Raw genomic sequence first — 15,503 nt, 5'->3', positions numbered from 1 at the left:
GTGTCACGTGATCAGTGATGTCATCTCCAACAATATTAGCACCCTGCTATATATTATTATGTAACGAGGTGGGTCACTCACTGGCTTGTATCGTAGACCCTATTCTCCCAGGGAGACCTCGTCTTTCTGTTTCCTTTACATTTATTTAATCATAAATAACAATTCAATTAAGCCCATTTATCAACCCCTCAGCTGCAGCAAAATGAACCACGCGCTTTAACAATTAATAAATCTTAATTTTGCCAACAGAGTGTGTTGATGGCTTTTGTATGATTCTGAGAATATGCACCGATTGTATGTCTTTTTGCATCAACCAGCTGCTCGTTGTCATGAAGAAGATGTTTAGTGTTTTCTTTGCGGCAAAAAAATACATTCATTTTTAACTTTTATTTGAATTAACTTTGGTCTCAGCGAGTTAATTTACCTCAAAAGTTTCTATTGACAGAGTGCTTCATATTTTGTATGGACGGGAATTTTGATAACAACGATGATGATGATGATGATGATGATAATAGGGTTGCCCACTGGCATCTAATCAACTTTTTTTCACTTCGACAGAATTTTCTGTGCACATTAATTAAGTAACTTTACTTTTATCCATTTAATAACGCTCTGGTATTAAAATCCCAAGGTTTAACATCGCTGGTATCGTACTTGTTACAGGACAAGATCTTTGACCCATAGAGATCTTGGCATTTTTTTGTATCTTCATGTAATATTAGTAACGTGTTTTGTATTTGGAAATTCAAGTAGCTTATCATTTCGTATTTATTACAGAACATATGGAAGCCCGAAGGGGTGAATCTTTCCTCTGAGCTTCTCCAGCAGGTCACAAACTGGACTCGATCGTCACAAACGAGGCTCATGGTAAGTAATCACACGTTTAGGCTTAGATATTATCTCAATGCCAACCTTTCACTGGAGCCTTTCACCTTTCACACGTAACCTTGCCGATCAAAATGTACAAAATTAAAGAAACTAGACAGAAGGTCATGCATATGTTTCCTGCTTTGTTGAGGTCAATCATTGCGTTCTGTGATTGGATGGTGACGTCTTATCGCGATCAGATGAACCAATCGTTTATCTCGTGTGTCAGTCTGATTGCTGAGTGGATGCTGGAGATCGGGTCTGAAGTCTGATAGGTCCCGGATAAACGGAATAAACTAGAAAATAAACTTCAGCAAGCAGTGACGTGATGATGGATGTAATTAAAGTGCACGAAGTTAATTAAAGTTAATAACGCCGCTGATTTAGCCTTTGATAAAAAATATATGTAAACGTTTGTGTACTACTATCGACATTTCTCGCACAGAAACACCTGTTACTTTTGCTCTCAGCATATCTGTCATTTCTTAAATTCTTCAATTTCTACTTACTCATAAAATTTCTTGTGACCAGCTTAGGAACTTTGAGCTTCTCAGGAATTACTTCTCAAAATTGAGCTAGGTCTAATTTTTGTTTAGCAGGAATTATACTATAAAAATGAAACAAATATAAATTCAGCCGGCGGTCTTTAGTGGGAACCATGGGCACGAAAATTAAAACACAAACAGTTTCGGAGGTGAAACACACGGACGGACTGATTACCTCTGCAACATTCTTTAATTTTACGCGTTTCGTGCAAAGAGCATATAAAATAACGACAAAGGAACACGGATATATACAAACAAATTAAGGTATTTATTCTGTGATACAAATTAAGCCTTGAAATGGAAGGCAGCCTGAAGAAAACTTCTGGTGCAATGACTAGGCCTTTGTTCATTTGCACTCAGAATATGAAATAGGTAGGGGGGGGGGGGGGGTTAATTATGACTACCGACTGAATGTAGTTCACACTCACACGCACTGTAGATAGGCCGATTCTTCTAAAACCTATTTTACCTCATAAACATGTCTATGTCACCCCGTCACGTAACTAAATTGTTTCATGCGTGCTATATGCTCTGTCTGTTTTGATGTAATCTCCGTAACAGTGTAATTTGCAGAGTACAAACGATGTAGCCCTTCAGTGACTTACTGCTTCCTGTCTGTCGAAAGCCGTTAAGGGAATTCGACTACCAAAATTTAAATGACGTTACTTTAATCTTTGTTCTTAACGAATTTAACCGACCATTAAAAGACACGCGAACCACATTTTTCAAACCACTCATTTTAAATGTTACTTTTAATGGAAATGTGTGTTACTAAAGCAAAATCCAATTATCTTTATTTTATTCCACGGCAGACACATATTTCACGTGTATATCCTGAAGTAATTCACACATGCTGCCAGACACAATGTAGTGGGCCCCACCTAACAAGTTTTATTACATGACTTGATTGACAGCTGACAGTCTCGCAGCGATACGGAATTAATTGCTTCAAACTCCAAACTCGGCACTTATCCGCTTACGTTAATTAACAACAATTTTCACGTTAAAATTTAATGATATAAACAAATGTGTCATTACCTATAAGTCGTCGTTATGGGTGTAAAGTAATTTTCTAGTGACTGAATTTATGGTGCAAGATCCTACTTGAAAGATTGTAATAATCACTAAAGTGATCAATAAATACGGAACCTGAAGGTTCATTATCGTGCTCGTAAAAGCTTAACACTAGACCCTATCCGGAGCCATTTTAAATGAGTTCGCATGTAAGCTACACACAATATTTATTTAAATCAAGGTTTAATATTATCCCATTTATTCCCGGATATTGCAAATAGGTTTCTCAGCTTGTTTAGAAATCGTTTTCGAAAGAGCTCGTCAGGTGTCCTGGGTCGAGATTATCGTGTGTGTGCCTGCGTAAGGTCGGAACAAAGTACGTTTACAAAGTACACGTGTGTCCCCTTTGGAGCCGAGAATCCTCTAAAAATATTTAAGAAATGAGCCCGTACCGCGAAGAAAACACAACACTTCACCATTACAAAGATCAACGGGTTAACGCTGTTTAAGGAAGTAATCGCTCTTTATTCTGAGAATTATACGAACATTGTAAATACAAAATATACATTTACTGATTGTTAAAGGAATGGTAGATATAATTACCACTGTGCTTTAAAATGTTATGGAGTACCCCTCTCTGCTGTTCGCGTTTGTTTGTCGTCATGCAGTTAGAAATGTTACAGGAAGGAAGATATCGAAGTTACGAGCCCCATGCAGGCAGTCAAGAGAACAAGACGTCTGCTTCAGACGATAAATCACACCAATTAGCGTTGGGTTTAGTGGGACGAGGTCTTTAGTTTGCTATAAAATTGCAAGATTTTGTGTCATTACTTATCCATGGCCAGCGAGTTCTAAACTTAGAGGTTATAAGTAATTTATTTCGTCTAACCTTTACTTAAATACCTAAACCCTGATAATTCTTTGTAAGGTTCCAGTCATTTTAACCACACCGCAGAATCCTTACCAGTTAACATTTATTTTCCCTTATATCCAGTTGTTTCGTTTGTCCTCAGCACATTTCTCACCTGATGAATCATTTGCCTGTGATATTTAAAATTCACGATTCTGAATCATGTTAACAGTAAAAGCGACATTTTCTAGGGATTCATTCCATTCTTTTGTCTTGTTCTGTGAAGGTAGAGGCCTTCTTAGATGACCTGACCCTTCTTATAAGAAATTACAAAGCCTCTTGCCAATGTAAAACATACCCTGACCCAGATTAATCCAGCCCGCACCTCACATGTATTTTTTTTTCCATTTTAATATAATCTTTCCATCTATGCGTAGGTCGTCCAAGTGGTCTCTTTCCTTCATATATCCCGGTTGAGATTTTATATACGTTCTTCGGTCTTCACATCTATGTTCCATGCCCTGTCCTGCCTATCCTCCTTGATTTGATAGTCGTAACAATTTGCAGAGTACACATTACGAAGTTCCTGGTTATGTATTTTTCTTTGTTTTATTAACTCTTCTCATCATAGGCTATAAAGACGATGTGGAAACGACAGGTTAATTATCGCTTTTGTCTCCATTAATTAAATCTGCGATATTACTTGTCGTTATAAAAAGATGTTTTACTGGTTTCCAACAGTTATTGAACTGAGTAGATTAAAAGTAAGGCGATGAAAATCTTCTAGCCGCAAGATCGGCGCGCGCTCTGTAAGTGAGTCGGAGTTGCCAGTGATTCTGCATTTTCTGTAATTCCGTGTAATAGACGGCTATTATGAACGTGATTTTGTTGAATAAGAAATGTTCGTGGAGTTCTCAGGAAGGTACCAGAGGCGAGCAGAAAGAATCGGAAAATAATTCACTGAGTAGGTTTATTCTACATGTATATATCTCGCGGCGCCACTGAACGTAAACTATTTTTTAACAAATCTGACAATTTTGAGATTTTTATCTATGGAAAATGGTGCCTCGTCTTTTCAGCAACAGAATTTAATGTTCTTTCCATGTCGTTGAATACGTTTCAAGCCTGTGTTCTCCCAGGAAGTAAATATATCCCTCTGCGCGCCATGTAGGCGCTCAGAGGGAGGGGTAAATACGTTGTGAGGATGGGATGCAGATGGAATTTGATCAGGATTGTGTCCCTTGCTGTACTTTAGAAAAAAAAGACAGGTATTGGGTAAAATATTTTGTGTAATATTTAATGTCTGTGTCGAGGGCAGCGCTCTTTTAACGCGGTGACCTGTTTTGGGTGAAATCGAGAATGGACTGGGTACGAATTAGTCGTGGCCTATTTTAAGCTGTTGTTCCAGAATTCGAGTTATTAGACGTGATGAACGTTTGGGTTTTGTGGTGACCTCTGTTCGTCGTTTGCAGGGGCGTGTCTGTGTGAACCGCGCGGGTTGACAATGCCAGCATTTTTTTTTATTTTATGGTCGGACCGGTTCTGACTTGGGGCCTGATTATAGTGACCTTTGACCTATCCCTTTGTCGTATAAGATGTGAGCTTATCGTTTCACCCTTGCCCTTCGGGTTGTGGCCTGTCAGTGTTGCTCGCGTTGGCGTAACTGTTTGCAACGAAAGGAAGGAAACACAGACAAGCTGTGTGTGTTCGGATTTCACAGTGTTCTGAATCTTCTAGCTATCATTTTTCTTTATTAATATTTATAATCCGTAGACTGATCTGTTCTGTGCCGAATTTAATTCAAAGAAGCCTCCTTCTGTTGATATTTCGGCCACAGTAACATTTCTTCTGTTGTTGGTAACCAAGACCCCGAAACACGGGAATAATTTGTCTTTTATTGTCGAGAGATGTTGGTATAGTTTCCTTTCACTTATCTTCTCAAACATCAAATAAATCCTTGTCAGAAGGGCCAAACAAGATATATCGTGCGTGGCATGGAAATGTTAAACGACTTTTCTGAGCTGTAGCATCAAAGTACTTGGGAAGATGAGTATGAAATCACTATTTAAGTGTCCCAGAATATCCAATGTTACGTGATTCTCCTGAGACGGTACAGTTCAGCCAGTAAAATGATTGGCTAAAATTTGAACAGTCTGGGTTAGATCCGTCGGCTCATTGTGAAATAAGCTTTTCGCTTTCCTCACCAAAGTGCATTGCCAGCGTTAATGTAAATTCCACACCCATCGTGAATGAAGTGTTGTACCACTCAAGTAGCCAGCCAGGCAGTAGTTCTGGGAAACTGACCCATATTAGGGCCATTGCGTCCACCTGGTATTGGTCACTGTTCCAGTGTTCCTAAGGCTGTAGGGCGTAGCCTGTATAGGTCTGCCGTAACTAATTTGGTAGACAGTTGGCACTGTTTTCGATAGGGACAGTTTCACGCTTGATTACATTTGCATGAGTACAATACCCCACTGAAACCGTAAACTTATGACTCAACCTAAACGTCTTACATGTTTAACTTTACATATTATTTTTTAAATGGGTTTTTAATATTTCACTTGTTTTGTAGATCAGACTTGGATATGATCGTTTTTTTCACTGGAACACGTGGCGATATTTTATATCAGCCATTTAAAGCCAAATAAATTTTCACTTTGTAATATTGCGTTTCGTATGAATCTCGCTGTAAACAGCGTTAATTAGTTGATCTATGTAGTGGTGAAGTGATGTGTTTTCTTCGCGGTACGGACTGAATTCTTAAATATTATTTAGACGATCTTCGGATTTAAAGGGTTTGGGTGATGAGATCAACTATGGAGAGTCTAACAGTGCTTATTATTATACTCACAGGGAGCTCCCCACAACTTACTGAAGAAACCTATCACTTAGATGAACTTAACTCTCTGAAATATCATATTTCCTCTGCCCAAAACACCTAAAATGTTAGCAGATTTCGACGTTAAATTTTCCATCAGCGTGAACTTGGGCTGCATAATTTCTTGTGTAATCCTGACAAGTATAAAATTGTGTCGAGCGTAATCATCTCGATGCAACGATGTGATTTTAATGCTGTCTGATATGGTTTAACTTAATATTCACTTGTAGTAATTAAGAGCGTGTATAATTGCAGGCGTACTACTGCTGGTGCATGATAATTACACACTGCGTTGTACTTCGTCCTCCGACGGCAATGCACCCTGGCAATTTACTTCTTTGATTTAGAAATTGGTACACCAGGGACATGCCTCTGTGGGCCTAAGCCATGTTTCGTGTTAACTTTAAATTTGGACTGCATACGTATAAGACTTCACCGTATGATACTGTTGACTGCAGATGCACCTATACAATAATACTCTCTCAGTAGCAGTGACTTCTCTACGGGCATGGTTTGATTCCCGGAAGGCATTCATTTTACATCTCTGTGTTCACACAGGCTCTGGGCTCCACCTAATCACCCATTCAATGAATACAGTCGAATTCTTATCTGGGAATAAGGCGGCCGGGACGTGAGGCTGGCCGTTCACGTCCATCTAGTGCCGCGATTGAGATTGATTGGAGCTATTTCCTAAATGTGATGCTTGATTAAACACACTCGATTCCCGTTAGAACTCCACACTTTGTCTAACGCAAGTTTTTATGTGTAGGCACGCAAGTTCTTTGTTCTTCAACACTTGACACTACCCCTTTCCTCATGTCACACACGTGTAAATGATTTAGGTATAAGCACGTGTGTCTGATTGTGCGTAACTTACTCTGTTGCCAATCACATGATTGAATTCAACCTGAAGTGTGTTCGCATACTTAAGTTCGTTACTCAGAAAAAAATTTCATTATAAAAGAGTCCATTAACCCTGTCAAGCAGCCAAAAAAAAGGAGTAGATTTGTGATCATTCTATCAGACTTTCAATTTTTGCATGTGACTGCACATAAATTAATCTCGGCAATATTCCTGTTTACCGCAACATCCTGGATTCGAAATCCTGCCATTTACGTACACCGCTAACCCAAAGAAGCAACCCAGATCCTTCTACCGTCGTTGTAGGTGATTTCTTACCTGATTACGTTTTATTTTATATAGCAAAATTGTCTCTGTACAGTTTGGCGCTATATCGGATATTCTTTTAATGCTTAAGGGTACATGTGTATTGCTACAGATTTGGGGCTATGGCGCTATATAGAGGGAAATTGTATCGAGATTTTACTCATAAGTTACTTTACTTCCTATTATCATAATATTGTACTAATAACAGACAAATAATTTCATATGATACAAAAATATATCTGCGGCAGAAAAAATTATGATGTAGGATTGAATTTAATTTGCAATGGACGGATGTGTCATTATGTGTCAGCATTCATTACGTTCGGAGAATCGTTTAGTAATCCATTAACAAGAATCTGAATTAGCTTACATTTGATGAACGTGCTCTTAACTAATTTCTGTTGAGCTGCATTGTCATTATAAGACGATTAGTGTCGTCGATGTTCATTGGTTGGCAGCTTAATTATCAATTTGTCAACATCAGAACCAACACCTGCCATGTCCTACAGTGGCTGCTTGTTGGCATGACTGTCTGTCTAGCTTTTTGTTACAATTTTAAACCGTGTCTTATCCTGTGTCGTGTTCTACCTCATGGATGACAGTGAATTGGTAAGAGGAATTCGCCGATGGTGTTTTCTGAGAATTTGGCTACGACGGAATCTCTATTGGGACGAAATGAAATACGTCCTTTGCAATTTTACATAACTGGTTCTTGTGACAAGCACCTTGCACCTGGTATTTCTTTTTTAAAATTCCGGTTCTCTTTGATTCTGTGACCACTTCTTAAATATGTACGTAAAATGCTTCTCAGTTCTATTATTTTCCGTCACGTGACATACAACATCTTACACCTTTCTTTACGTGATACTCTAAGTCTACTTACACATTATAAAGTCTTCGGTGTAAACTGATTATTTCCTTCAAAAGCATCGACACATTGAACTTCGTAATGGTGAAGTTCCGTGTTTTCTTTGCGGTACGGACTGAATTCTTATATGCTATTTAGACGAGCTTCGGTTTCAAAGTGTTAACTAAACTTTTGCGTTCCTTTGATCAACTGAGTGGTCTGTAAAGGTTGATATTTCTTCAGAGTACGTAGATCTGCAGAGTGTAACGCAAACACAGGCCCTGTCAGTATCAATGCTCTGTTTTCAGTAACACCAGAGAACATTGCTCGTTCCCCTACGTTAAGAGTTAACAAGCTAGAGGTCCCGTTCTGCTGGTCACGATGTGGCCACTAGAAAGCAGGCAGAGTGCTTTGCATGGCTTCATTACCGCAACAGCACATGTTGGCATGCTGACTGTTAGGAGGACTCACGGAGGTGGTCTTTAGACCGTGGAGAAGTTACAGAAATTTCCACCCAGGAAAGAAAAAAACCTAGAGAAATATTCAGTGGAACTCGAGCGAGATTTCAAACCAAACATTCACAGCCACAGATGTAATTTACTAAAATATTACAGTACATTTAAGAAATAGGTTAGGAAAGGTGCGTATAGATTAAAAATTTAGACGCATACGCAATTGTTTAACCTTTGCAAATGGTCCTGGTGACATTTGAGTGACCACTGTTGCATTTGCGTAGCTGGAGTCAGCAGGTGCCTAGCAAGAACAACGAAAAAAAAAATTATGGAATTTATAGACAAGGCTTATTAGCGTCTAAATTTTTGTATAACATTTCATAGCAATCGATGAGAAACTGATGGTTTCTTACTTCGTAACCATCTGTGTATCTTTACATTGTTTCTCACAGATTTTTTAAAAAAAAATTATGTCGATCGATGTTAATATTTTGAGGTTTGCGCGGCCTTGTGAATTGTGATACCGGATGAGACTCGTAGGTGGTCGTCAACATTTCGATGAACCCGCTGCTTTCTTCTTCATGGGTAGTCTAGTTGTATATTGTGACGTCTTTCGACATAAAGAGAGCCATCTGCTGGCGAAGACTTCGAAATAGTACTTTAAAATATGTTCAACGACGCTGGAATCCTCTGATTTACATGCGGGCAGTTTTCTTAACTCGACCAACACCCGGTTTCGAAATAAATTGAAAAAACTCGTGGACAAAATAATTTTGTAGACGTCTTATATGGATATAACACTTGATGGTCTGTTGCTATGGCAACATGCTACAACTTTAGTGAATAATTGTACTTACGTTGCGAAGGGTTCTGGATCGAGGTCGTAGAACTTCTGGATGGGGTCCCTCTTGATAAGTTTCGACAACTGAAGTTCGTCAACAACGACGATTCCTTCTTGAACGTTTCTTTGTTTCCACTGAACTTGCTGTTGCTGTTTCGTCTTTCTACCAGTGCGCATGCCTTTTGCGCAGTCATTACCATTGACACTGGCACCAATTCTGGATCCCGTACCTCTCATCCTACTTCCGCTAGATCCAGATCCTGAAACGGGAGGATAGATCATGATCTCTGAGTAGCGCAAGGTTGTCACCGCGTTGTCAGACGATCTTGTACGTCTGTCTGTCAGTCACTCATTCTTTTCTTCGCTTAGACTTCTCTGAAGTAACTGGTTGAATACTGATGTTGACTGCTTCGCGGCAAACATTCCACCTAAATCAGGTAACAGAAACGAAACAAAGGATTAGTTAAGAGTCTTAAGCTATGCCGCTAACATTGTTTGTTCTGTTTGGTTTAATGCCATAGTAGCAGAATTCAAGGCCAGTGGATGAATTTAACCTTTTTCAAACGATGTGCTCAAACAGTCTTTTATCAGTACATTTCTATGGTAACGAATTTTTTTTTCCTATCATTGAATAGTCGAAAACTATCGACCGTTTACAGATGACGAAAGATATTTATTCTACAGATCTTTAGAAGTACAAATAAATCAAGTGTTTTAAACGAGATATCTCGAGCGTAGCGCCGAAAATGTTAAATCGCTGCTTTTATTTTTAACCACACGTAGATGATTGGTTATTCAGTTACTTTACGTTATTGTATCAATTTATGATTTTTATGTAGAAACAAACGAGAAGTATTAGGTTCTTAGAGGCGTGTTTTATAATTCGGTCATTGCATTTGTACGAAGGGACAACAACTATCTTGTCAGGTTACATTTTGTGAGTGGTTTTCTGGAAACGTGTAGCATAGTCTCTATTGATAATGTCGGCGATGCTGCATCATAAATTATGCTCCAAATGGCGGCATAGTAAGAATCCGAATTAATGTTTCAGGTGCGAAAGTAATGAACGGACATTTTGGCTGAATTTATTATGGAGGGTTAACACCATCATCGGAAAAGACGAATTTATTATTGGTGTGTAGAACCTACCTGTCAGTTATAATCCCTCCTTTACACTAAATCCAAAGCTATCGGTAGGGGGCATTAGTTACTTTGCCTTGAAGATGGCGACAGAAAGGGTCTCCGAAACGTCGACAGTCACACGCAAAAGTAGTAGGTGAAAATTATAAAATATAACTACAAGTCTTTCTGCATACTACCTATATTTTGATGTTGACAATGCCGAACGAAGTAAGTTACAAGAAAATACATTTTTCCTTTGCTCACTGTGATTTATGTGTTGTTAGTTGTGCAACAGTAAATTTATATTTACAATAAATGAACATCGTAGTCATTTAGTTATGTAAAATAAGAAATAATAATTTTTTTAAGGTATGTGTACTCAAATGGAGTACGCATTTCTACGCTCGTTAGCTACTTGCGGGAGAAGTAGGCTGTTTGTTGCGTTTTGTCTAATACTGTACTGGCAGTAACTTATCGTACGGATTAGTGTGTGCAACCAAGCATTGAAACAAAAATGTTACCAGTTTTCCAATTGTACAAACACTTTTTTTTCTCGAAGGTGGGTCTTAGATATTCAAATTAGGTCAAGATATATGTCTGACATTTAATGGTTGGAATGCACAAATCACGTGTGATAAATTTTCCCTCATGTATTTCACCGCGTTGCGGAGTCGAAACACACAACTGCCAAAGTGACAAGTCAGATCTGTTCATTTATTTAACCTGAAACCAGATCTCTTGTTATAAATACTTGTTGTTTATCACGACAACTCAGTTGGTAAATTAACTTGTTACTGGAAGTAAGATCAGATTCTGTGTTCTCGTTCGTTTGTTTAACGAAGCTTTTTCAACTCCACTGTTAATACAGCGTCGAATGAGAATGAATGAATAATGAATTATGAAATAAATAGCCGTCTTGACCGATCTACGTCATATTCTAGCATCTGTTTTGAGGGTATGAAAGTATCTCGGCCATGCTAACAGCCTCGTAGCCGAGAATCGAATCCGGGACCTCACTATGAACGACTCAACATCAAATTTCGAGTATTGGGGTTAGAATTTTCCAGAACGTTTCTCTGTGGACTGCATGTGGGGTGGGTACTAAAGAATCTTTCCTCAGATGCAGACACAACATAATTTTTGATACATTGTAATTAATTAGAGGTAATTTAATATTTCAGAATACAGAGTGAGATTTCAAGTCTCCGTGTCGTCAAGTTTGAACACAACTGTCATATAGGATTTAGTCTATCGCGAGGACGATAAATCTCCCTGATGATGGAAACAGTAAACACAAATAACTGCTTCATTTTCGCTGTTTTATAAGACAGGCGGTTTCTAAATCAACAATTAATCAAATTTCTAGAAAAAAAGTTTCTTGAATAAATATTGAATCCTACTCCGTAACTGATGGTCAGATTTGATGCTTCATGATTAATGGAAGTGTGTGTATTTTTTTTTTTTCGTGAGAGACGTAGCGCGCATGCGTGCAGAATCTCGAGTTGCTAACAATGCTGTTAAGCGACTGCACATGTTATAAATGCCAAGGTTTTCTTTGCAGGTTACTTCAGGGGAAATATACGAGCAATATCTTTCTTGACTAAATTGTGCTGACGTCATTGAATTTATTTCATTATAAATCAAGAACGTTAGTAATTTAGAGGCTGGAAATAACCCGTTACTGTCATTAAATAAGATAACGTTAAGAAAGGACAAAGCGAGATACTGCTAAATCCTAATGGATGAATGCAAACAAAGGTGTTGGACCTGTCGTATTGGATATGTTTCTTTGGCAGTCATAATTATGAAGGAAAGAATAAAGATATGGAACTTTAGTGTCTAGAGAAAAACATATGCATATTGACTGTAAAGTCAGTTCCAGGATTTAACCCAACTTTTCTGAAATAGCTTGCTGTAGATAGTTAAAAATTTTTGGGAAATAAAACTTTCCTGAAGAACTGTTATCTTAATTTCTGAAGTAAATTCATACAAAACTTAGTGATATTTGGTGATATTTCTGGGCGACGAGTATGTAGAAGACTGTCTTGTGGGATTTTGCGCCATTCTTGCCACTAGACTGAGTAAGACCACTTACGAGCCTCCATGAGGAATACATCAGTATATATTCTTTACAATGATAAATTTATCTGGGACGGTTTTTCGAGAGAAAAAATATTAGTTGCCTATTCCCTAAGGTCCGTTTTAACACGATTTTTGTAAGCATTTCTCATCTCTCTATTTGTGCTATATTCCCTGCCCATCCTCCTTGATTTTATCGCAGTAATAATACTTTGTGACGAGTACAAATTATGGCTCTTCTCATTATTCAGTTGTCTTTGTTCTCCTGTTACGTCATCCCTCCTAAGTTTAAATATTCTCCTCAACACGCTTTTTACAAACACTCAACCTGTGATGATGATGTTATGGGTTTTGGAGCCACGTTGACTCGTAGGCAGATGCCAACGTTTCGGAAGAACTTAATGTTTCCATCTTCAATTGGAGAATAAAACCAGAACAACAAGAAAATCATTCTCATTGCCATGAAAACCTAAAATCTCACACCCTGAGACGGTGTATTCTTCCCATAATGTGAGAGATCAAGTTTTACGTCATGAAAAATGCATCCATTCAGTTCTGTCAGAAGGCTTGTTGTTAATGCACAAAACTCATCTAAACAAAAATTTACAACGCGGTCATTTCATCTTCTGTACAGTTGGATAATTTCATACACATCCTCACATTTCATCCCAAGCTAAATACCTATAACATTTCAGTTGGTAGATCATCGTTAAATGATAACCAAACAACGCAAAGGTCATCATAACACTGAGAACTGCCACCTACCTGTTGTGACGGTGATACACTGATGATATCTGAACACACGTGTCGCACTGTTGACCGCTGTACCTCAACTGATGCTGGTCTCTCGCCGCTCACATCAGGTCTCCCTGCCCCACACGCCTCCTCCCCCCCGTCACATCAAAGTGTGGGTTGTTAACGCACGTCCTGCACCCGGATTGGCGTCGGTCTGCAGTTAGCCATTGTCCATTGCACACTGTGTGTGTTATGTCAACCCTTTGAGCTCGAGAGAGAGCTCGAAATCCGTCTAAATAATATAAAGAATTCAGTCCGTACCGCAAAGAAAACGCACCTCTTCACCGCTTCAAAGATCAACTAGTTAATGGTGTTTAAGAAAATAGTCGCGGTTCACACTTAGAATTATACGAAACTCATAAATACAAAATGCAGACTTGCTCATTGTCGACGCTAGTGGTTCTTGGCTTTAGAGGGTTTATACACGACGTTTCGGTAAGTTTCTCATGTGATTGGTTGTCATTTCCAGGAAGGAATATGCAAAGAAAGTGGATGAAATTTCGTGTGGAAGGAAAAGGGAGCTGAAGAATAAATGATGGAATGACGAAATCAAGAGGTGGAAATCGTTTGCTAAGAGTGAACTTTGTAATGGTGACGAAGTGTTTTCTTGGAGATGGGGACCTCATTATGAAATATTATTCGGATTTGTTTTGTTCTCTGAAGAAGTAGAGAGTAATTCAATTCTAAAGTGTTTTGACGACGGCAGTTTACACTTAAAATTATTCATTACCAGGATTTTTTCCATCGTCTGTTCTCTAAAACCACGACGTTTCGGAGGCTGGTTCTGTCTCCGTCCAGCGACATAGACTAGCTCTATCTAAGGGACCCAACAGAGTAATGTACCTCTCACCTGAAGACGGAGACAGAACCAGCCTCCGAAACGTCGTGGTTTTAAAGAACAGACGATGGAAATAGTCCTGACAATGAATATTTTTAGGTAAAGAGTAGTTTCAATCTAGAGGCGTTTGTTACCGTTTGGTTTCAGATAATTTATTTTTTGTTCAGATAATAACCAGGCAATTGAAATAATAGGAAGAGAAGTTTTTTTGTTTGTCAGGGTTTGTTCCTCATTTTGTAATTGTCTGCATCATCCCTGTTACTTCCTCCTCGTAAGGTCGAAATATTGTTTGCATCATCCTTTTATCTAGCGTCTTCAAACCTTGAGAAGGCCAGTTTCTCCGAAACCTTGGTAACTGCACGTGTCAAAATTCAGACGATGACAATCTGAGCAGGTACAAAGTTTAGTAATTTCCATGTTTCTCTTTTTGGATAAGAAAACACTAGGCGATAAAGGATTCCGACGTAGCCGATAGCATGCGCTGCTTACATGTCTGTCTTCCGTTTTGAAAGTACAGCATAAACACACGACGAAGAAAATGATATATAAAAAAAACTGGTCTGACCCTGGGTGAGCGAATCGCACAATTAATTGTCCTTTTAGCTCTCTGCTGAACTCCTTCATTACTATTCAGATACTTGAGTGTGCCCTTGGGATACAGGTGTGTGTGTGTGTTTGTATATATATTTACAGGTTTTAGTGTTGAAGCGAACTCGTGTTCACAGATTTAACATCTGTATTCGTTAGTGGTCCTTGGTTTCCCCCAATTGCCCAATGTCTTTTATCGAACCCGAAATTTTATCGTTGTCGAAAACTCCGACATTGGACTTCAACCAATATCGATATGTTGTTGAAGCAGAGTTCTTTTTGAGAAGCCGATACCTGCTCGGCTACTCTTCTGTTAGAGGACCCTGAAATATTATTATCATGTACGTAACAGCTTTCTACTGGTCCCAAGTCTGAGCCAGATGAATCCAATCCACAGAGTATCATACTATTTGAGATGCGTTTAAATATAATTCTTACATCTGTGCCTCAGGAGCCGGGATAGCTCAGTCAGTATAGTGACTAGCTACGGGCTGGACGGCCGGGGTTCGATCCCCGACGGGGGCAGAGGATTTTTCCTCTAGCCTCTGCGTCCAGACCGGCTCTGGGGCCCACCCAGCCTCCTCTACAATGGGTACCGGGGTTCTTTCCCGGGGGTAAAG

The 15,503-nt window shown here is 38.9% G+C and overlaps 2 protein-coding genes across 4 annotated transcripts in view; one reads left to right on the top strand and one right to left on the bottom strand.

The window, feature by feature from the left end:
- LOC110839676 (uncharacterized) overlaps nucleotides 1–13,545 on the bottom strand; it is a 43,250-nt gene extending 29,705 nt beyond the window's left edge. The window contains exons 1-2 of the mRNA XM_022084101.2: nucleotides 13,428–13,545; nucleotides 9,478–9,889 (exon numbers count right to left, since the gene is read on the bottom strand). Of these exons, the coding sequence (XP_021939793.2) occupies nucleotides 9,478–9,743 (266 nt within the window). The 5' untranslated portion in view covers nucleotides 9,744–9,889; nucleotides 13,428–13,545. The remainder of the gene's footprint in view (nucleotides 1–9,477; nucleotides 9,890–13,427) is intronic.
- Nucleotides 1–15,503, top strand: part of LOC110839677 (uncharacterized) — a 63,087-nt gene that overhangs the window by 34,425 nt on the left and 13,159 nt on the right. For all 3 annotated transcript variants that reach the window (XM_087356702.1, XM_087356701.1, XM_087356703.1), the window contains one exon: nucleotides 778–867. In XM_087356702.1, coding sequence (XP_087212828.1) covers nucleotides 865–867 — 3 coding nt within the window. In that variant the 5' untranslated portion in view covers nucleotides 778–864. The remainder of the gene's footprint in view (nucleotides 1–777; nucleotides 868–15,503) is intronic.

This window comes from Zootermopsis nevadensis, unplaced genomic scaffold, assembly GCF_977971745.1.
Source record: "Zootermopsis nevadensis isolate Lab colony 2312 unplaced genomic scaffold, Znev_1.0 Znev_ptg000027l, whole genome shotgun sequence".
Lineage (NCBI taxonomy): Eukaryota > Metazoa > Arthropoda > Insecta > Blattodea > Termopsidae > Zootermopsis > Zootermopsis nevadensis.
Note: the sequence above shows the minus strand (reverse complement) of the source record. Positions and strands in the feature narration are given on the sequence as shown.